The sequence below is a fragment of the Cavia porcellus genome, unplaced genomic scaffold (assembly GCF_034190915.1).
Source record: "Cavia porcellus strain 051 isolate PalLab524CR breed Dunkin Hartley unplaced genomic scaffold, mCavPor4.1 scaffold_17, whole genome shotgun sequence".
Classification (NCBI taxonomy): domain Eukaryota; kingdom Metazoa; phylum Chordata; class Mammalia; order Rodentia; family Caviidae; genus Cavia; species Cavia porcellus.
This window is the reverse complement of record NW_026947500.1, coordinates 20,246,047-20,269,535: the sequence shown is the minus strand read 5'-3', so window position 1 is coordinate 20,269,535 and position 23,489 is coordinate 20,246,047. Positions and strand designations below refer to the sequence as shown.

Below are 23,489 nucleotides of genomic sequence, written 5' to 3'. Positions count from 1 at the left end.
TTTCACATTAATTTTATAAAATACTGAGTTTCAATATGGCATTTTCATATATACGTATTTTGATCACATCTTCTAAACATTATTTTGCCTATATTTCTTGTAGTGGATTGGTGACTGGTGATCAACTTGTAACACCAGTTGACCTGAACCAGTGTGGTGCTAGGCGTGGATTATTGCCAACATAAAAGGAGAACTGAGAGGAAGAAGTTAATGTTGTGGGTTCTCCTAAGTGTTGTTGTTTGGAGCTTTTGATTTTCCTGGGGAGCTTGCCGTGCTGGCTTCTCCAATATGAATTTGGCCATTATCATTGGAGGAGCTCGGAACCTTATAACTGAGAGGGGTTCACTTTGGGGGAGCTCTGCTCCTTACTTTGAGCATCATTTTCTGGCTCTAGAGGGGAAGATGTGTGCTATCCAACCTCCAGGAGAAGCTTGTCATGCTGGATTCCTGATAAGAACTTGGCTGTTATCATTGGAGGAGCTCCGGACCTTGCTGTCACTGAGGATAGCTGTGGAATTTTTCAGGGGAGCCCTGGTCCTTATTTTTGAGCATCACTTCTTGGCTCCAGTGCAGAACCTTCAATCTATTAGTACAAATCCTTCACCCTTCTAGCATGGACTTTCTAGCTTCCACTGCTGATCTTTGCACCTCCAGCACAGATTCATGAAACAGACTTGCATGAGTCATTGTCATGGGCTGTTGGACTCATAGAAGGCACTATTATGGGCTTGAGGTCTTCACAGGAACTCATGCAGGATACTGCCATGGGAACCAGGCACTTGGCTGGATTCTCTAGGTCTTTAGTTTGTAGACAAATTTCCTGTACTTCTTGTATTTGACTCGTTAGGTGACCATTATAAAATTAAACTATAAATTATGTATCCTGTATATAATCATTTTCCTTGCAATCCCCGACTACAACACCTCCCTAACATTCTCTTCTCTTTTTTTGGTTTGCTTGTTTGATTGTTTTTTTTTTTTTTTTTTTTTTTGTTTTTTTTTTTTTTGAGACACGCATGAAGTTCAGGCTGGCCTTGAACTCACTCTTGCAGAGATCCTCCTGCCTCAGCTTCCCAAATTCTGGGGTTACAGGCATGTACCACCATGCCTGGCTTCCTTTGCTCTTAAACAAAGACTTTTAACTACTATTTTAAGATGCTCAAAGACCTAAAAGAAGATGTGAGAAAAATCAACAATATGATGTCTAAGCTAAATGCAAATATCAATAAATAGAAAACCTAAATAGAAATCTTGGAACTAAAAGTTAGTAACTGAAATTTTAAAACACATACTAGAATGATTTAAAGGCAGATTTTAGCAGTAAATTTGAACGTGGATAATAGAAATTATTGAGCCTGAGGAATAGAAAAGACCACAATGAACAGAGCCTAAGGGACTCAAAGGATACCATCAAGCTAACTAAAATATGCACAGACTCTGTGACAGAGAAGAGAAAGGAACAGGGAGAATATTCAAATAAATAAGGCCTCGAAAATCATAAATTTTGATGAAAGATGTGAATATGAACATCCACGTTCATCAGCATAAACTCAGAGACCCATTCTAATACAGATTACAATCAAAATACAGAGAGATCATTGTAATAGTAACACTGGAAAAAGCAAGAGCAAGGATCGTCAACACGGTGCCAGCACAGTCCTTATCAGGGACTTGGGAGACCAGAAGAGGCGGGACGACACACTCAAGTGCTAAAAGAAAAAAGCTCCAGGAAACTCCTCAGTCATCTTCCCCTGCATATATATGTACATATATCAAAATAAAATGGAACTACATATCTATATCCTGTTTTTTCATATACTACATGTTCTTCAAAAAATGTGTTCTTCAAATGGTTCTATGACATCATAGCTATACCACAATGTGTCTCTTTTAATTATTTCCATGTTTACTATTACAAATGAAACAACAAATTCCTCTTTGACTTTTCTCTTATTTTAGTATTTTACTGGAACTGAACTCAAAGAGGACTGAATTACATCTCTAGCCCCTGTTTTTAGTTTTATTTTTGAGACAGGGTCTCACTAAATTACCTAAACTGGTCTTGAATTTGAAATCCTCTTGCCTCAGCCTCCCAAGTCTCTGGGAATACAGTAAATTACTAGGCCATAATTTAAATTTAAGCATGTTGTTCAGCACAGAGTATTAATTATACAAACACTGATACTAAGTTAAATAAGACTGTATGCTTTAAAGTGAACTTACTAGAATATACTGTTACATTTTAACCCCTTACTTATAAACTTTTCCAAAATACATTAAAATCGAAATAATCAGCTAAAGCTACCTAAACTGAGTGAGTGAGAATTGATAAAGTCATGGGTTGAGCATCAGCTTGGCCAAAAGGCTAAATAAATATCCAAGTGAAATCTGGTGCTTCCGTCTCAGTCTCTAAGTCTACCTAAAGAGATAACAGCATTTATCCTCTGCTCTAATTGAAAGGCAGAGTAGTGCAAAGCTTTCATAACTGCTGGATACCCATGAATGAAAATGCAGGAAGGCCTAGGAAGTATTCACACTGCTTTTAACAGTAAACCAGCTATTCCCTAGGTGTCTCTGCTTTATTTTATTTTGATTTTGGTAAACCAATTATAAATTTAGACATAAGTCTCTAACGTAAATAGTAACTGTTTACTAAGAACCACTTAAACCTCAGTTAAATTACTAAAGATCCCTCGCTTCGGTTCATCACGAACCACACAAAAATTGCTCTTACCTTTACACCTTGAATGAGACCATTCATGAGGAATGTATGTTGAGAAAATGTTTCATGTAGAACCTACAAAAAGCAAACAGACATCGAGACATGTTCAAATTCAAATTAAAAGGAGATTTCTGCCTCTATTAGCAGCAAGCCTCATAATAAGATGAACTCTGTAATGGAAACTGATAAAATATTAATGAAATGAAAAATCTTAAAGGGATGAAAAGGTAAGAAGTTAATCATTAGAAACTAATTATTAGGAATCTAATAAGGTAAGAGTTCAAAAGGGTTAAGACCAACACTTAAGAGTTGCTTTTGTCACAGAACAGTTTCCCAGGTACTCAGCTCTGAGCTCTAACAACTGATATCCCCAAAAGATTGTATAAACCCAGGTATGGGCCCAGTTTCCTAACACCTAACTGACACCCAGAAAAACTTCAGGCCATAAATTTGCATTACAAACACTAGCAGCTTCCTATTAGAAAATCGCTTCTGAAAAATCACATGATTGAGGCTTAAAACTGCCCTCATATTTATATATACTTTCAAATCTAGTAACCAATAGCTACTCAACAACAGCCATACACTAACGGGAAAAACACACCATGAGCAAGGAACAAACAGCAAGCACAACAAACCACCACAGTGAAACTGATCCTCCAAAACTTCAACTCTGAAATTATTCAATACAAGGCTTTAAAATGAGTATACTACATCTAAGACAAAGAAGAAACGGCTGAGACCCCTAAACCCAGAAACTGGAAGAGAGTACGGGTGTATAGGCTGAGACGGCAGCTCAGTGGCAGCCATTTCCAGCACGTGTCTAGCAAGCACTGGGCTTGACCCTCAGCACTGGAAAAAAAAAAGTATACAAAAAATATAAGAGAACAAAATGAAATTTTAGAGAAAAAAACACATTTATAGAGTCAGCAGATGTGTTCAATAGAACACTAGACACAGCTGAAGAGAGAATTCCTGAGCACAAAATAGGCGTAGTTCATATTTTGTGCTGCTGTAACAGAATAGCTGAGAATAGGTAATTTATAAAGAACACGAATTACTGCTCACAGTTCTAGAGGCTGGTACGTGCAAAACCAAGGAACGCACCACTGGCTGACAAAGAGGAAGGGGGAGAACAGGTGGGGATCACAGTTGACTTTTTTCTTTTCATTTCTTCCCTTCTCCTCCTTCCCCCTTTCCACTCTTTTCCAGGAATAAGCACCGAACCCAGGGGCACTCTATCACTGAGGGGCCCCCTTTCCTCTGTTTTCTTTCTTTTTTCATTTAACACAGGATCTCACTATGTAATCCGGGGTGGCCTGGAACCTGTTACACAAATCAGGTTGGTCTCAAACTCACAACCCTCCTGCCTCAGCCTCCTGAGTAGCTGGGATTATAAGCCTGTGCCACTGTACTTTACTAGAATCCCAACTCTTAATATTGTTAAAATGTCAACTAAATTTTAGCATGAGTTTTGAGGAGACAAATATTCAAATTGTAGCATAGGACAAAAGTTATTGCACAAAAATTCAGAATGGAGACAAAAAGTGTAATAAAGAGTAAGACACTGGATCTAATAAAATTGGACAGGTGTTCAATTAAACTTGTCCCAGGCAAAGAATGAGGCAGAGAATAACTTTAGAGCTGGTGGCTGCGATTTATCAGAAACAATGAAAGACACTTCACAACACTAACTCAGGATGGATCATAAATTAAATCTACAAAACTCATGGCAACACAAGAGAACAATCTACACGACCTTCAGTTTGGCAGTGACTTTGCAGATGTGACACCAAAGCACCATATATGAAGAAGAAACAGCTCATTAAAATTTTCTGCTCTGAAAAGATACTATCAAGAGAATGAAAAGACAACCTACTGACTGAGAGAAAATCTCTCCAAAAGATATAAGTAATAATGGAGTTTTTACTGAATTTTACAAAGAACTGTTAAGGCACTACAATTAGAAAACAACTTGATTTACTCTTCAAAGGTACCTCACCAAAGACAACTGAAGATGCCAAATAAGCATATGAAAAATGCAGCACTTTAGGTGCCATCAGAAAGTGTAAATTCAAAATGAGGTACGCTATGCACCTCTTAGAATGGCCAAATCCCCGACTACTGACAAATGCCAAATGCTAACGAGGATGCAGAGCAATGACACGGAAATGCCCCTCAGTGCTTGCGGCACACAAAACGGTACAGCCGTGTTGGAGGACAGTATGACAGTTTCCTATAAAACTAAGCATATTCTCACCATGTGGCCCAGCCCTTGATGTCCACAGGAGAGGATCACACAAGTGGAGGTAGATGGATCTGAAACTACCTTCTTCTCAACTTCTTTGTAAACCTGAACTGCTCTGAAATAACACTGTCCTAAGTGAAAATGAAATTCATCCGCAAATTATTTTCAAATGCAGCACCTGAACTCTGCTTGGCTGTACTGAAGAAAACAAGTATTTTAGTGGGGTATCATCAAAGTTCTCAGAAAAATTTTATCAAGACTATAACACTCAGTAACTTGTTTTGTACATCAAAAAGTATGATGAATCAGGAGTGGTGGCACATGCTACTCTGAGAGGCTGAGGCAGGAGGGGTGAAAGTTTGTGCCCAGACTAGGAAACTTAGCAAGAGCCTGTCTTAAAATAAAAAAAGGTTATGAATGTAGCTTAGTGCAAAGAATCTGGATTTAATCACTGGTTCCACACCAAAAAAAAAAAAAAAAAAAAAAAAAGAGAGAGAGAGAAAAGAAAACTGCCACCCCATATTTGGCTCCGAGATTACAATCAAAGCGTAGCTCTCCAAAGGAGGATACCCAAGAGACATACAAGCAGAACTAAACAGGGTAGGATTCAGAGAGTATAGAGCTCCAGATTCTGCTTAGCTGTCAAAAGTTCACAAAACCTGTAAGATGGTGAGGTGCTTTAGTACTCTGAAGAAATCCTGGAGTATCCACACTTTCACAGATCAAGAATTCAATGCAGGGCATGGTAATGCATGCCTGAGGCCTGTAATCCCAGCACTGGAACACAGGCCAGCCCGGGCCACACAGCGAGCTGCAGGTCAGCTTGACCTACACAGTGAGATCATGATCTCAAAAACACAAGGGTTGCTATAACCAGTCCTTGTGCTTAATGTTAAAGAGCAATGCTTTCTTCTCTAGCTACCAGAGGCATCTAGACCATAAGCAAATTGGCTACCATTGTCTATAACCTGAAGGGTACACTACTGGATTACATTGCTTTTTGATGTGTGAATGTCAGTATGTGAATTTCAGAAAAAATTCAGAAAAATTGCTATCATTTCATCTTCCCAGAGGAAGCCTGCAGGCTGCGCACCAGCTGAGCATCTGAAGCATGCTGCTGAAGCAGCGGCAGGCTTTCCAGCCCAGCACCAGCCCACTCTCCCACCTCCCACTGCTCTACCTGCCTAGAAGCTCCTTTTCCCAACCCTGGACCTCTGACCTCTCTCCTCACTGGTAAACAGAGAGAAGGGTAATCTGCATTACTGCCAATGAGCTATCTGTGGTAGAATAAAGAAGCAAGCACACAGCTGACCTACAGGAAGCAAAGCAATACAAAACAAGAACTTCTTTAAGAACTAATTACAGAAAAAAACACAGAAGTTCAGGAAAAGGAGGACTAGGAGTGGATAAATACCACATTAAATCAAACCGAATACTGACTGTATAAAATATTACCAATATGTTGTGGCATCTAAAGTTACAGAATTTAGCTAATTTCCACCAAGCACCTAAAAAATGTAAACACCAGCACAGTAGGAGGCAGAATACAAGATGTAGCCCATGGACCACAATTTGCAGACTCCTGACCTAAGGGGACTGACAGTTCTTATTAATAGCTGTTTTCTCATCAGATACAAAGGACACAGGAAGGCAGAGTAATGATATACTAAAAGACCTGAAAACAAGAATGCACACCAATACGTTTTACATACCAAATTTTAAGTCAAGAAGCTCTGCCAGTGATTACTCTATACTCTAGCAGCTCTATTTATAATGCTGAATAGGAAAGTTTGAAATCAGTATTAGTCTTTTTTAAATTACCTGCTTGTTTATTGATATAAAAGTATGCTATAGACCACAACACACATAACAGGACACAAGTAAACACCAAGAAAAGCTCACGGCATGTGTCTGATCCATGCTTAGTGCAGGGTAACAGTCAGCTTCCAAGAGAAAATAAAGGTTTAAAAACAGCATACATACAAATATGTAGCGAATGTGACTTTTCTAATTCTAATAATTACCAGAAACCCAAACAGGGAAATTAAGGATTGGGTATTCTGTCTATAAAACCACTTAGAAAACTACCAGTCATTAGGTGAGCCTAGAAGAACATCTTGTGGTTCCAGAAACCAAGAGTCTCCACTGGATCAGATGTGTAGGTGAGTGGTAGAGGACTTCTCTAGTGTGTATGAGGCTCTAGGTTTGATCCACACAACTTACGTGTACAACGTTTTCATGTGACTGTACTGTAGTTAAAATATTTACTTTACCTCCTGTTAATGTAAGAGCAAATTATATGTACAGTGACAAAAATACTTAGCACACAGTCCTACCACATCCCAGCCATTCTAACTCCTGGAAAGAAACAATGATTAAATGGAGACAGGAGGGCTGGCCAACAGAGCGAAGAAAGAAACTGACATGGTAGATACGCTCTGAATCAAAGAACTGGCACATTCTCTTGAGTCAGTTAGCTAGCAAGGCCCAGAGAACTGAATACGGCAGAAAACTGTTTAAAGAGCATTCTTTGTACTTCCATATAATCACATGAGAAGGATGAGGGGGTGGATAAAAACGATTTCTTACATTTTTAGCAGAACTCCAAGGTCAGCTTGCAAACAATTATCTGTGAATTACAAGAAATTTAATTCTTTACTTATAGCAAATTAGTTCCACTGGATGATTTACAGTTAAATTGAAGCAAAATTGCCTAAAAGAACACATGTTTTGGCTGAAGCACTGAATGCAAGGCAGACACATGGGGGAGATCATTTTTATGTACAAATTACCATTGCTGCTGCTGCTGCTGCTACAAGGCCACTGAAGGAGGCCAGCTTTCTACACTTACTCCAGGGCATCTGGTTGAGGATCTTTCGGACAGTGTTAAAGTAAAACTGTAAGTAAGCTACACCAGACCTGTACAACAAAGGCAATGACTCTGAAAAGGAACGCGACAATGGATGAAGGAGCTAACTGCTCTACACTGCTCCAAATACAGTGGTGCCCTGGTTCCTGAACACTTGTGTTTGCCAGCAATTGAGTTTGTAAACCAAAAGGTTTGGCAAGATTTTGTTTCTGTGTGTAAACTGTGTATCTAATGACGGATATAGCCACAGGCCACCTTTCCTGCATGAACACGAATGTGGCCACCTCTTGCAGAATTGTGATTAAATTAGCAAACTGAGGTACCATTATGATGGTGAACACTGCCATCATGCAAGATTACACTGGACAAAATATTAACATGTATGTGTTGTTTTAGACTTACCAATTATAACCAACACTGATTTTTCTTTTCTTTTGTCCCTTAGTAGAAACAAGAGAACACACTAGTCACTGACTACCATAAAGGAAACAAAAAGGAGTCCACGATTTATCATCTTAATACTTATACCATGGTAGGTGATGGTTTCAAGATGCCAAGGACTAGAAATTGGACAAAAACAAACTCCAACACACACACAAAAGAAGATAATGAACTCCAGTTGTAAAGAGACACTAATTTTGTCTCTTCTTTATCAAGGAACCCAGCATTATCTCCGTCTGTTTACCAGAAAGGATAGGAAATAGGGGCATATGCCAGAGAGAAAAAAGCATCTTGCAGAGGGAGATGAGCCAAAATCTTAGATGAAAACAAATTAGGATTAGCACACTATATGAAGGGTAGAGGAAAGCATAAGGCACCTGGCTTACCTCCCCAACACCAAGGAGCTGGAAAAAGAGTGAACACATCCAGAAACTCAGTCACACGTCATGGATGGCAATACAGAATGAGGTGTGACCTTGTATTCCTTATCCCTGAATGTCTATTTTAACCAGATTTCTACAACAAGCATAAGGGCTCATAAGTCACAAGAGGCAGTAGTTTAGCATCAACTCAGAAGGCCACAGGATGCATGCCACAGTCTGTCAGAACACAGAAACCCTAAAAACTGCTTTGACCAGTCAGAAGAATGTGCATGGGTCTCTGAGGTGTATTACAGTTAACTGAAATAAAAAGGGATCTGATAATCTGGTGAAAGACACTCAGTACTGCCCAAAGATTTTAACTGGAAGATTTTGGAATTTCTAGCAGGGCATCATTTCAGTGTGAATTCTATTAAAGGATGATCATAGAATTACTTCTATAGTGGAAAATCTGCTGAACCAATAGAACTGATTGTACCTAAAAATACTATTTCGAAACTCTTCACTTTTTAAACCAAAGAAACGGGAGGAGGAATCAAGTGACTAGGATCACAAATGTTAAAAACAAAACAAAAACTCAGGTCTTTACAATGAATGACCTGGCTCACTTCATACCCACTAAGATGGCTGTTATCATTAAATAACATAAGCCAGGCATGGCTGCATGCACCTATATTCTTACCACTCTCGGAGGCTGAGGCAGGAGGAGCCAAAGTTTGCCCCCTACTCCTGCAATGTAGTGAGATTGCCCCTGTCTCAAAATAAAAATTTTTTTAAAAAATGTAGTGTACTGCAAAGGCCCTGGGCTTAATACCCAGTACTGAGGACAGGAGAGGGGGGAGGGGGGAGGAAGAAGACAAAACAAAACCCCAGAGGAGAAACTGGAGTCCTTATAAATTCTTGGTAGGAATGTAAAATTATACATAGCCTCTATGGAAAAGAGTTTGGCAGCTCCTCAAAAAAAAAATTTTAAGTAGAATTACTCTATGATGCAGCAATTCACTTCTGGGTATATATCAAAAGCAACTAAAAGCATAGACTCAAACAGATCTTTATATACCCATATTCTCAGCAAATTTATTCCTGAAAGCAAAAAAAGGTCGCAAAACCAAGTATTCAACTGATTAAAAAAAGTATATATAAGGTATACATATTACATATTATACACACACATATTTTGAGAGTGAGAGTGAAAGTGAAATAGCAAAGTATTATTCACCTTAAAAAACAAGGAAATCCTACCTGGGCACAGTGGCTCACATCTATAATCCCAGCACTGAGGGAGGCTGAGGAAGGAAGATGCCAAGCTTGAGTCCCACCTAGAAAACTTAGCAAGACCCTGTCTCAATAAAAAGAAGCTGAGAATATAGGTCAGTGGTAGCATGTTCCTGGATTTGAATCACAGTACCACATATACACATACACACAAAGCAAAAAAAAGAAACTCTGATACATGCAACAACATGGATGAACCTTGGAGACATTATATGATGAGAAATAGGGCAGTCACAAGAGAGACAAATCCTGCATGATGAGGTAAAGTGATCAAATTCACAGAGACAGCAGAATGGTTGTTGCCAAGGGCTGAGAGCAGGGGGAAAGGAAGCGCTATTGATTAACATGAACAGATATGTGAACAGAATGCTTTATCTTTTGTAGGCAGGAATGTAGTGAAGTCTGTAATTCATTATTAATGTGTTTAATGCCACTGAACTACACTTCACATGGTTAAGGCAGGAAGTTTACATTAGGTGTACTTAAATACAATTTTTAAAAATGAAAAAAAGCAGCCCAGTGTGTCTGTATTCACACTGAAGTTGTTTCTTGGAGAACCACTGAGTTGGGACGTGTGTGTGACCTGTGATGTATGAATCTGTTCAATACGTATTTATTCAGCACTGGCTGGGTCCAAGCCAGAAACAGGCACTAAAGATGCAGTGACAAAAGGTACAATCTCTTGAACTTAAAATGGAGAGCTCCTTATACTCAACTAGTCACTGAATAAAGAACTTTGAAGGAAAAGGTAGTGCAATGCGAAGGAATACAACAGAATGAGACAGGAAATGTTTCTACATCTACTGTCCAAACTGTTGTAATTTTAGTTAATCAATTTTGTATTTTAAATGTGCCAGAAGCCTTAAAAGCCTGAAAAGGTTTATTATAAAGTCTTGCATAAGGTTAATTGGCTAATATCCACCCTGTTGACTTCTGTATTTTCTGAACCTAAATGGGGAACAAAGATTATTCATATCAAAAGTGATCATCTGGGAAGAGTTAACCGCCAATGGTTTTTAAAGAACAATTTAAAATAACTGAAACTTAAGGCAAACATAAAATGTGTTTGTGAAAATTAAATGTTAAATAATTACCAGGCATCTAAAATTTGCCTCCAATCTTTTTTGAGGTGAAGGGGATCTCACTTCCTCCTAAATGCTGCATACATCAAACACCCAACTTCTTGATAAGAAATTCAATAGTGGGTCTAGGAAACAGCCATATATAAGCTACTCAAAACAGAAATGTGATGGGGGCTGGGGATTTAGCTCAGCGGCACAAGCGCCTGTCTTGCAAGCAAGCAGGCAGTCATGAGTTTGATCCCTGGTACCGATAAAAACGAAAAAGACAAAAAAAAAAAAAAAAAAAAAACAAAACCCAGAAATGTGCACATTTTTACAATTATTACTTCCATTGTTATAAGATACTAGTATCTTACGTACTACATCCTTAAGTCAAACGTCACTAACAACCACATAAAATACAAACTTCAATAATGCCTGATTATCATCTCCTGTCATATATTTAAAAGACCTTCCTAAATATATGCTGTTCCTCTGTATAACAGCACCACTGCAACTCTGGTCAGTGAGAGTGCAGTGCTGCTCTGGAGTGGACAATGAAGCATTTTCTAGCAGCTGGTTCACAATACCATAGAAACAACCCCAAGAACAAGCTGTCTTACTATTAACAGCTGCTCTAAACACATCCCTACAGACCTGGGAAATGTGCTTAAGAATGTCTCTCTTGCTCTGGTAAACAAGGACCCAGTTCACTGATACTTACAGCCAACATTGGAGTTGTTAGCAGGCCCCATGCAAAGAATTCAAGGAAGATGACGATAGCAGCATGATAAACACTTGGTCGGCCAAAGCCTTGTAGCTAAAAAAGAAAGAAACCTATTAGGAGAAGTAGTAAACATACATAAGAAATTCACTTTCTTGAAATAGTATAAAATATACAAAATAAAATTTTGGACTATCCATATTATTCAAGACAAAACATCATTCTGGGGCTAGGGATGTATCTTTGGCAGAACACATGCTTAGCAAGTGTAAAGTCCTAGTTCAATTACTAGCACTAAAAAAGCACCTAAAATCTGCCCTTCAATCTTCTTTGGGGGGGGAGGCTCTCTTTCTCCTAAGCTTTTTATGTGATATCCCTGATTCCCTTACTTTCCCTAATCAGAGAGGCTATTTGTCCCCTTATTGCAAATTACTGGAGCTCTGGAAAGAGCAAATTAAGGAGCTCTACTGGGTCTTGCAGACTTTGCTTAGCCATGCATGGTCGCACAGGCCTTAATCCCAGCATGCAAGAGGCTCAGGCCAGAGAGCTTAAGAATTCAAGGACACCCAGGGCTACAGAGCAAATTCAAAGCCATCCTGGACCAGAGGGCAAGGGCCTCTCTCAAAAACCATCCCTACGCCCCCAAAAAGATTTCAATTCAAGGACATGTCTGTCTCGTGCTATTTATGTGTTCCTCAGCAACTTAGCCTTACCAAGTCTAAATTTCTTTAGCTATACACAAGAGACTGGTATAGGCTTCTATGTTCATAATGCTCAGGGACAGGACGGGTAATTAAATGGCTGGGAACAATAAAAACTAGGTATAATATAAAACCCGCTAACTTACTTCACATCTAAAGGTGTTAGAATTCAGCTTTTTGTTTCTATTTTAAAGACTATGCCTAATCTGCTAATCTTCTACAGTTTGTGACTTACTGGGATAAAACCTAAAATTCCTTTCAATATAATGTTCTTTGTCTCTGTGATAATACTTATCGCAAAATCAAGTACTGTTAATATTTGGCAGTAACGAGGCGATACTTAACACAGGCTTTGTAAAACCCATGCTATTCCTGCGGTTGTATTTAAGTCTTTAAAAGTTAAAAGTAAACTTCGCAAGATTTAACTAGAATTAATCATGAGGAAATAGACACATCCAGATTATAGAAAAGCCTGTAAAACAAATGGCTGGTCTCCTTAAAATGGTAACATTAAACCTGGCTTGGTGCTGCATGCCCATAACCCACCCCCATATACATGCACACATTCTGGGAAGCTGAAGCAAGATAACAGCAATTTTGAGTCTAACCTAGGCAATTTAGTAAGATCTTGTCTCAAAAACATAGAAAAGTAGGTAGGTTTGGGATGCAGTTCAGTGCAAAGGCCTTGGTAATGCCTCAGTTCCACAATTAAAAAAAGTTACAATCATAGAAAAATAAAGGCAAGCAGATGGTCCAGATTAAAGGAGACTGGAGGTATAATAACTAAACTGGGACTTCTGAACAGAGCAGCACTGGATCCAGGACGAAACAGGAACAACAGGAAACATGAGTAAGCACTATATATTAGATAAATCATATTGCACAACATTGCACATCTAGGATATTCTTACAACTCAACATCAAGTGATCTGGAAAAATGGTGCACATATCCACTCTAAATTAAAGGTCACCAATTATTAACTGCTATTTTTAGATGAAGGGAATATATGTTCATTTTTTATTTTGTAATTTTTTTAAAAAAAGAGCCAAGTAGAATTGTTACTAAATTCAAACTTGCAAATGCTCAAAGTCTAATGAGCACCATGTCTGTTTGTTTAACACAGGATCTCTGTAGCTCAGATTGGCCTCAGCCTTCTGAGTGCTTAGATACAGGCTAATCAGCAAATTTTAAAAGTCATTAAATTAAGAGACATTTGCAAAACAAAACACATTTCACAAAGTTTAAAGAACAAAAGGACCATTTAAGTACCTAACAATTCAAAGAAATACAAAAAACATATTAGCACAATCTCTATAAATACCAGTTTTCACTGGTCCTTTACCAAAGGACCCCCACTTCTGCCTCTGACAAGGCTTTAGAGACCCTCTGGGTCCTCCTTCCAGCTCAAATCAGAAGCTCCGTTATGATGCCTGACTCCTTTCTGTCTGACTCCCCTTGGTCCAAATCTCCACTTTCTCTTGCCCAGGTTACAGAGCAGCCTTCGAAAAAGGACCCCTGCTTCCACCCTTGCTCCTTAACCCACTGCCCCACAGCCAGAGGGACAGGGCTCAATGCACACCAGACTCTGCTACTCCTCTGATCTTGCTCTCTGACTTCCATGTATCTCACTACATTTTACATGCCCAAGAGTAGGTGAATATGTCAAGAATCTCAAAGACTCTTAAAATAGCTTACAGCAGAAGTGTAACAGAGCTAGCCTGTCTAGTTTTCCTTTGCAGTCTCCAGAATGAAACTGCCTGCAGTGAGTAGAGAATCATGAGGAACCTAGAGCAAAACCAGGGCAGATGCCGGGCGTGGTGGCTCACGCCTATAAAATCCCAGCACTTGGGAAGCTGAGGTGGGAGGATCATTGCGAGTTTGAGATTAGCCGGGGCTACAAAGTGAGCTCAAGGCCAGCCTGAACTGCATAGCGAGACCCCGTATCAAAAAAAAAAAAAAAAAGACAGACAAAAAAACAGAACCAGGGAAGAAGCCCTAACTGCCATTGGGAGCTGGGTTAAGACAGTAAGGCTCAGCTTAGTTACACAGTAATTAGTTACTCACTCCTACAAACCCCTTTGCCCTCAGCATAAAGATTAAAATCTTTTAAACCTTTCCATGAGGTCTCCTTTGCAAGTTCTCTAATCTCATCTTTGCCCCTACATAAGTCAAAATATCTGAAAGACTACATTCTTCAGAAAACCATTATTTTCTATTTTAAAGTGTAGACATGTTATAGACATTTGCAGTCAGAAAAGCTAGCAACTATTCCAAGATCACATTTTGAAGCTTAGATTAGAAAAAAAAAATACAAGCAGATCATAATATCAGAGGATTTGGGAGATGATGGGAGGGGGGCATTATTAGACTAAGTAGGAAGATCACGCTATGATACGGATGAATTAGGAGCATTGTGTTAAGTGAAATAAACCGTTCACTTACATGAGGTACTGAAAGAAGTCAAACTCACACAGCTCAAAAGTAAAGGAGTGGTGGCCAAGGGATGAGGGAGAGAAAGTAACTGTGTAGTGTGCGGAGGAAATGAGCAGCTGCCTAATGAGGAGCTGTTTCTGTTTTGTGAGGTGAAAATCTCCTGGAAATTGGTTGCATGACAATGTGAAATATTTAGCATTACTGAAATGTGCACTTAAAAAGGGTTCACAGTAAATTTCGTGTTGTGTGTATTTTACCAGTTTTATATACAGACATACATGTGTGTGCACACCCACACACACACACACACACACACACACAATACAGTCATGTAAGTGACCCCAAAAGAGCATTCTTCCTTATAGTTGTCATCACCCTCAAAAGCAGCCCACCACTGAGGGGAAGGAAATCTGTGCGAAGAGAGCATGAGACATCCATATAGATTAAAACATAAACCCCAAACAAAAAGAGCCAAGAGCAGCTGGAGGACTACACTGGTCTTGCAGCTGCCTGTCACAGGGTACTCCAGGACACACACTGCAGGCTCCTCGCACAGGGATGGCATTTGATTAAAACCAAATGATGGTTTTCCTAGTATCCTGGAGGTTACCTAGTAGGTGAATAAAGAGGCATGGATCAGAGCTCCTTGCAAAAATGGCTAATTCTGGGACTGGGACAGGAAATACATAAGAGAAGCTTGCAGTATCAGAATATACAAGTTGTGATCAAACTACACAGTAAAGGTTGAAGTTTATTTATTCTTAATTTTTAAATTTATTATAGTAAAAGACACATTATGAGAGAGAATGCAGTACTCTCCCACTATTCCTACCCCGCTCCTGGTCCAGACAGACAGGACATATCATTTCTGAGAAATAAAAATATAAAATCTAACTTAAGATAGCAGAATGTAATTCAACCTTGACCAGATGACATGATTTCAGAAAAACAGAAACTTAACCTACCCAGGTCACCCTCACCCATCTGCATCTCCAGAGGCCGGCTCCTGGAGTCTGACCCAGGTTTTCCATTTTAATGACTTCCATTTTAAATTTTCTTGTAATTGGTTATTTTATTACGCTAGGGGACTTCTCCAACTTAACAACAGACATGTGTCCTTCTCAAACTATTTTCCCTTGCTTCAAACATACTTCCCATCATTCTTGTCATTTTGTTTTTCGGTTTTTTGAGACAGGGTCTTGCCAGTAGTTTGGGCTGGTCTTGAACTCACTATGTAGCCAGGTTGGCTTCGAACTCAAAGTGATCTTCCTGTCTCAGCCTCCTATGTGCTGGTATTACAGGCATGTGCCACCTTGCTCAGCTTCTCTTGCCACTTTCTGAAGCAGCTTTGGAAGTCTTTTTTGAGTGTCTTTACAAGACACAATCAAAAATACTGAATGCTGCGGGTGAATGTCATGCAACAGAAAGGCACGTTCAGCAAATGATGTGTATTCATCCACTGAACTTGGTACTGCAACTCCCGGTCCTCCCCAAAGTCATTCTTTTAAATACTATGTGTGGCTGCTTTTGGGCTACAATGACAGTTGAGTAGCTGCAACGAAGACAACATGGTGGAAAAAACTAAAATATTTACTATCAAATCCGTCACAGAAACCAAAGTTTGAATATGAATAAGTGAAACACAAAGGACAGTTCATAAATATCAGTAACTCACTATGATCATTTATTCTTTTTGGGGGGAGGGAGTACCACGAACCCCGCACCTGCTTGGCAGCCACTATACCGCTGAGCTACATCCCTGGCCCTATGATAATTTATTATCTAAGAAGCAGCTAACATTCCCTGACTTTCCTTAACAAAGACAGGTGCTTCTCTGCCATTCTTCTATAGCTTCTCTTGTATTACGAAGGCAGGATCTAATAGTATTTCTGTAATGCACTCTGGACTCAGCATAATAAGGGCTTCCTACACTAACCAAAAAACACTTGCTAACACATTGTCAACGTTGTTTACGTTTCAACAATTATGTGCTTATGTGGACAGCAGTCACTTTAAGACAGCAGGCTGAAAAGCTCCCCAGATCCAGAATTTTCACCACCCAAATTAACCAAGATACTTCTCCCATGATCTAAGAAAGGAATGAGTATCACAATAACCAATGACATACAGGGGAAATGTGGAATGGCTTGTAGGCATTTCTTCATTCTTCAAATCACACATAATACAATTTTACAGTCTCTAATTTAGGGGGCACTGTTGTATAAAATGTGCTACTTGAGACCTGTTTAGTCATACACAGCCTACCAATGGTCACTTCTGAAGACCAAAAGCCAGGACATCAGGAAGGGCAAAAAGATAGTAATAATGAATCTGACTCCTTGGTGATATTATTAAAGCAGCTGCTGGGCTAAGCATGCTATTCTTGGGAGTTCTCATTCTGTAAAATAAATTTCTTCACTGTCGTATTTATCATGTATTAGTATTTTGCACAATGATAACCTATTAAGAAAGGAAATATTTGAGTTTGGTGATTGCTGTGGTTGCTTTAGTTTGCTTCTTTGGATTGGTACTTCAGATTGAACCTAGGCCCCCACACATCCTAACATAAGCCCTTGAGTTTGATCTATACTAATGAGTAAGGAACCAAGAATATAATAGTCTAAACCATGGGGCTTAACTATGCTTCTAGACAGGAAAAAATATTCTAAATATACACTGAATAAAAACTAGTACTCTATAGTTGGAAACTACAACAGAATTCAGTCATTTCTGCACTATAATTATAGCCACAAATTGAAAAAGAGAATTTCACTATGAGCTGTATTTTAATAGTTCACACATTTAACACTTTGTGGTAATATCATGCATCTCCTTCTAGCTAGTAAAATGCTCTAGGAAAAAAACTATTTGAAAACTTAAATAAATATATAAACACAAGGATAAAGAACACATTAAAAAATTGAAAAAAAAACCTCTCTGGGTTACCTTTTCTACAAAAATCTGGACATTTTTTCTCAATACTATGTTATATACTGGAATTAATGACACATCATATTGGATTGGCTAAGCATTTTTAAAATATTTATAAAATAACCACTTTTGTTAACTTTTCAAACTAACAAATTACCAACTCCTTATGCAAACCAGTATTTCAAGAATTACTTCCGTAAATATTCTTCTCTCTACCAACGTAAGATAATGGAAATATACTCTAGGCATAGAATATATTATCTCAGCTACTAGAGAGGTTGAGGTAGGAAGATCCAACATTCCAGGCCAGGCTGGGCAATTTAACAAAATCCTGTCTCCAAATAAGAAATAAAAAGAGTTGGTTATGTAGTTTAGTGGTACAGAGCTTGCCTAGCACACGGGAGCCCCTGGATTCAATCCTCCCTCCCTGCCCCATACTCAATTACATATCAGCCAACATAGGGGACAATGGTGAGCGAAAGAAATCCCTCCTCTCATTTCACGGAACACAGAATTAGACTATAGTCAACAGGATTACAAAGGACCCTGAGCAACACCCAGACAAAATCTATCCAGTAACAGCAGGACCAACAAACAGGAAGCCAGATGCTAATCAAAGCACAGCATATATGCTACTGTTGTGTCCTCACTACAACCTTCTGAGACAGAAACATTACTACTCCCATTTTACAGGTAACAGAAATTATACAATAGATGTCTGCTCTAGCATTCCATCAAGACAGTCACACACTTCCAGAGTATATGCCACCTGTTATACTACACTGCTTTTCTTATAAAGCCCGAATCTTACGAACCAATCAGCACGTACATGTGACTGGCAGCCTGCTCTGCAGCAGCCAAAGTGACAATTGCAGCAACTCAAGAAGTGAGAGGAGTCCAACGCAGCTAGTTCCTCAAGCAAAGCCAAGAAAGATCTTCACATAAGCCCTACCACCTTCCTCACGCTCAGGATTATGGCCTGGCTACCAGCATCCTGGTAAAGGGGTGGTTCCCAGCAACCCCTGCAGCAACTTTGTAACATGATCTGAGAAATTCAGATGCATTGGGACACCTGAATTTGGCTTTTCTCAGTCAGGTCATCGCAGTTCCTTGGAAAAGAGATAATGCTGAAAGTAGCCTACCTCTGCACAACACAAGAGCCTCAGCTCAAAAGTGCATAGTATGGGGCTGGGGATTTAGCTCAGTGGCATAAGCCTGCCATGCGAGGAGGTGGTCATGAGTTCGATCCCCGGTACTGATAAAAAGGAAAAAAGACAAAAAAGACAAAAAAATAAAAAAAAGTGCATAGTAAACACCAGCAGCCTGCTAATAGGAAGCAGGAGAGTGACAATCCCTTCCCTGACACACCTCCTCCTGGCACAGCCTGCTTTGTTTTCACTGTGGCCAGGCTTCTGAAGGACAGACAACACAGCCACTTCAGTTAAAGAATGAGTCAGCCACTTCTATGAGGAGTTTTTTCTTTCAAACCAAGAGGGAAAACAACAGTGTATGAATTAGTCCCAGATACAAAATGTTATAGTTTCTCAAGTAAAATCCAAATGATACCTTATTTGGGAGAAAACAGTAAAGATGATCACTCTAACTGCAATACAACATTCAAGGGAAAACTCTTACTGTACCATAAACTTCCAGTTCAACTGATTCTGGGCAGAGATCACACCACTAAGTACAGTTATAATCAACCTCAAAGACAGTATTGTAAGAGTGGTCAGGGCAGAACTAAAGTTAAGAAAATGTACAAACAGCAGCATATGCACGTGGAATGCTGAAAAGAAGAAGCCTGTCACTATCAAGGACCAGGAACAGGACAGGTTGAGCATCTCTTAGTCTAAACGCTTAGGACTAGAAGTTGGGATAGTCAGTTTTCCATGACTGTGACACAATGCCTGAAACAACTTATAAGGAATGGCCTACTTTAGAGGTATTAATCTGTGGTCAGTGACCCTTCACTTTCGGGTCTATGGTGGGAGCATGTGGCCAAGAAAGGTGCTCACCTTATAGCAGTCACAAAATTGAGAGACACAGAGGCAGAGAGAGAGACAGAGAGGCCTGGAACCCAAGTCTCTATAAAGAGCATGCCGCCAGTGACCTATAGAACTCATGTGTGTCAGAGGTTGGCTACTGATTTAAAACATAAAGCCACTATTTTTGGTAGGCAACATCATATTACAGTTCCATGTTACAGACCCTTCATGAATTTTTTGTACTTTGCATTGTGCAATCTCTGCAAATTAGAGAAGATACTTTAAGTACTTCATAGACCTTATAATCTTAATTGAATGCTCAATGTTTTCTAAATGTAGTAATTTAAGAAGTTGGCTGTTGATAGAGGACTCGAGATGGCTGAATAAAGGACTCACTGGAATTTCTCAGGAAAAATGAACTAAAAACACAGGTGACTGAAAGAAAGGGAGGGACATACACTCTTGATATCAAAATTAACCTGAAGGAAGAGACTTGTAGATCAAACAAAATATAGGCATAGGCCTATATAAAATGATAAAGTGGCACACAGGGATGCCAGAGGATTTACCCTATGGAGACAGGAGCAGGAAGCCCTCCCACCAAAAACAAAACAAAAATGGGCTGACTGCAAAGGGGTGACAAACTCAAATCCATACGGTACAGACCTAGGATGTAAGGCCCCTCATTCTTTTGACTTCCTGCAAACAAAGGACACTACAACCTGGCAACAAACTTTGCTGGCACACCACAAGGGTAAGTGACTGCTCGCTCCATGATGGGTCGCCCATTTTTTGTTATTCTTTTTTGTTCTTTCTTCTTTTTCTTTGTCTGTCCAACACCGTAACTGCTAACTAAAATCTCTATCAACAACAAGGCTAGGGACTGGCTTACAGCACTGAGGACTGCTAGTGAAACTCTCAACTCTTCCTGCCCCACCACTGGTGCAAGAGATGGACTTGGATTCTCCAGCAGCCTCAGGGAGGACAAATGGGAAATTAGCACTGCCCCAACCCATGACCAGCTGAGCACAAGTACCCTCGGGCCAGGAAATTCAGCACTCCCTTTGGCTGGACAAGGACAGCCCCAGTGCAGGACAAGGACAGCAGGGCATGACAGGAGTTATGGAGGAGAACAGCAGTTATCATGTCTTTTTTTCACCAGGGAGACTATTTCTGATCTGATTTTCTCTACAATCTCATGCACCTGGTTTTGAAATTTTGCTGCTATTGTTTCAGAAATTTCAAATGGGTGGCCTCTATTTTTCTCTACCCCATTCTATCCCTTGGACTTGTTCTGGGTGGGCTGGAGGTCTGGGGTTTGTTTTGCTTCTGTGTCTTGTCATTTTTATTCTTTAATTTAATCGTTTGGTTTTTATTTTTCCTGTGTTGATGTTCATAAATTTCTTACAGTACATAGCTTTATCACTGGTTGAGGCCTCTCTAGGAAATGTCTGTTCTTCCAAAGTGTCTTCTATATGTATAAGGTTCTTCATTTGTGTGTCTGTCCCAAGATTCTCCCTTTATAACTAGAACAAATGCTGGATGGGCTATGAGGAAAAAGGAACTCTTCTCCACTGTTGGTGTGAGCGTAAGCTGCTGCCACAACTGTGGAAATCAGTGTGGAGATTCCACAAAAATCAGATGTTTATGGGGCACAGTGGCTCACACCTATACTCTCAGTATTTGGCAGGCTAAAACAGGAGAATCACTCAAAGTTTGACCCCACCTCAAAAAAAACCCCAAACCGCAAATTCCAAAAACTAAACAAACAAACAAAAAGCCCAAAATAAAAACAAACACACAAAAAACTCAACTAGGACTGGAGGTCTCATTTAACCCAGTTATAGTCCCCTGTTTTCCCAGAAGAATTAAAAGCATCATACCACAGCAATATATTTGAACATGTTTATAGCAGCAGTTTGCAATGACTAAATCTTGGAAGTGACCCAAATGCCCATCAGCCTATGAATGGATAAAAAAGATGTGGCTTTTTAATATAATGGAGTATCAGTCAGCCGTAAAGAAAGAGTTAAGACTTTTATAGCTAAATGGCTGGACCTTGAAACCATAATCATAAGTGAAACAGATTGGACACACATGTAAATATTACATTATCCCTCTGATGTGAGAAACTCAATGTAAATAGGAACAAAAATGTACAATAGATACTGTGAAATAGGGAGAAACTACTCAAAATGAAAAGGGAACTATGGAGATGGGAAAGGGAAGGGAACGAGAAAATGGAAAAAAAGGATAAAAGGAAAACCAAGATTTGCAAATGGGGAGGGGAAGGGGTTTTGAAAAAAAAGGAATGGGCATGGAGATAAAAAGGGAGGGGTCAATATGTATCACGTACAGGTACAAATTCCGTACAATGATGGTCATTATGTGTACCTCCATTGCACCAAGAAACTTAAATCAACTAAAAAAAGAAGATGATGATGAAGAAGAGGTGGCAGCAAGCTGTCCTGGGGATTCTTTGTTCTTCAGATAAGCTGACCTAAGTTGACCTAATTAAGTAACATACAACAGAGATGAGGAGAGCTAGAATGTCATAGGTTGTACAGGAAAACAAAATGATGCTCAGGTAACTTAGGAGTGCTACTTATTCCTTCCTCTACTGGAGAACAAGAAATGCAAACCTGACTGTATAATAAACTCTGAAACATATGGAGCTGAGCTGTCAAGTAAAGACCAGGCTGCAACTCGGAGATGAGGAGGTTCTAGTACCACCACGTCACCCGGGTCAGTTCCAGTAAGGCAGTTATCCACAGTGCTTAGAGTTTATCTCCAGTCCAACACACACTGCACTATCGCCACCTTAGAGCAGTCAGAAGAATGGAGGCACTATGGTCAGTGAAGCAAGCCAACTTTCCTTAGAACACAGTAAATAAAATAACAGCCACAACATTCTAACAAAACCAGGTAAGTGACAGAACCACTGATTTGATTTAGGAGGATTAAGTGGAAAGGCAAGAATTTGGGAACGGTGGTGCACAACTACATCCTCAACACTCTGGGAGGCAGAGGCAGTACGATCAAAAGTTCAAGCCCCACCCCCTCTTCAAAAAAGGAAATAAAAGTTCAAGGCCAGTTTGGGCAACTTAGCAGTTCAGTGAGACCCAACCTCAAAATTTAAAACAAACAAAAGGATACTTAAAAGGCAGAGGACTAGCGCTGTAGCTCAGTGCAAAGACCCCGGCATCAAACCCTCGGACTAGAAAAAAATGAAGCAAAGTGGAGGGAAGTGGAGGGCAATGAAGGGCAGGCCTGGGCAAGGACTATGGAAGCTCGGGTTTTTAGGTGCTACCTCTATCTCACTGAAAAGGTCTAATACAGTACAGAGAGAATATCAGTATAGTTCCTAATAGAGTGAAACTTAAGAGAGGGCAAAAAGGGGATTGGGAAGCGTACCACAGTTAAAAACGGTATGAGAAAGAACTTCTTCAATACTGTATATGGTGGCACACACCTATAGGCCCAGCACTGAGGAGGCTGAGGTGAGTACTGCTGCCAGTTCCAGGCCAGCCTAGGTCACATGGTGAGTTCAAGGCAAGCCTGAAATACACAGCAAAACCCTCTGTCAAAAAAGCAGATCAAAACAAGAATTTTTCCAGAGCCTTTGCCAGGAGACACCCCTTCCCTCCCAACAGAACAAATGTCAGTCATCAAGGTCCTCTGCTCGGTTAAACACTGCAGCGGTGGCTTATGGAGAAGG

The 23,489-nt window shown here is 39.7% G+C and overlaps 1 protein-coding gene across 4 annotated transcripts in view; it reads right to left on the bottom strand.

The window, feature by feature from the left end:
- Mfsd14b (major facilitator superfamily domain containing 14B) overlaps window positions 1–23,489 on the bottom strand; it is a 72,150-nt gene that overhangs the window by 40,078 nt on the left and 8,583 nt on the right. Inside the window, exons 2-4 of one of the 4 annotated variants that reach the window (XM_063227360.1) lie at window positions 11,721–11,816; window positions 9,903–9,946; window positions 2,735–2,797 (exon numbers count right to left, since the gene is read on the bottom strand). In XM_063227360.1, coding sequence (XP_063083430.1) covers window positions 2,735–2,797; window positions 9,903–9,946; window positions 11,721–11,751 — 138 coding nt within the window. In that variant the 5' untranslated portion in view covers window positions 11,752–11,816. Of the gene's footprint in view, window positions 1–2,734; window positions 2,798–7,559; window positions 7,600–9,902; window positions 9,947–11,720; window positions 11,817–23,489 lie in introns of those variants that run through there. The other 3 variants (XM_063227361.1, XM_003468392.4, XM_063227359.1) reach the window with 3 other exon arrangements.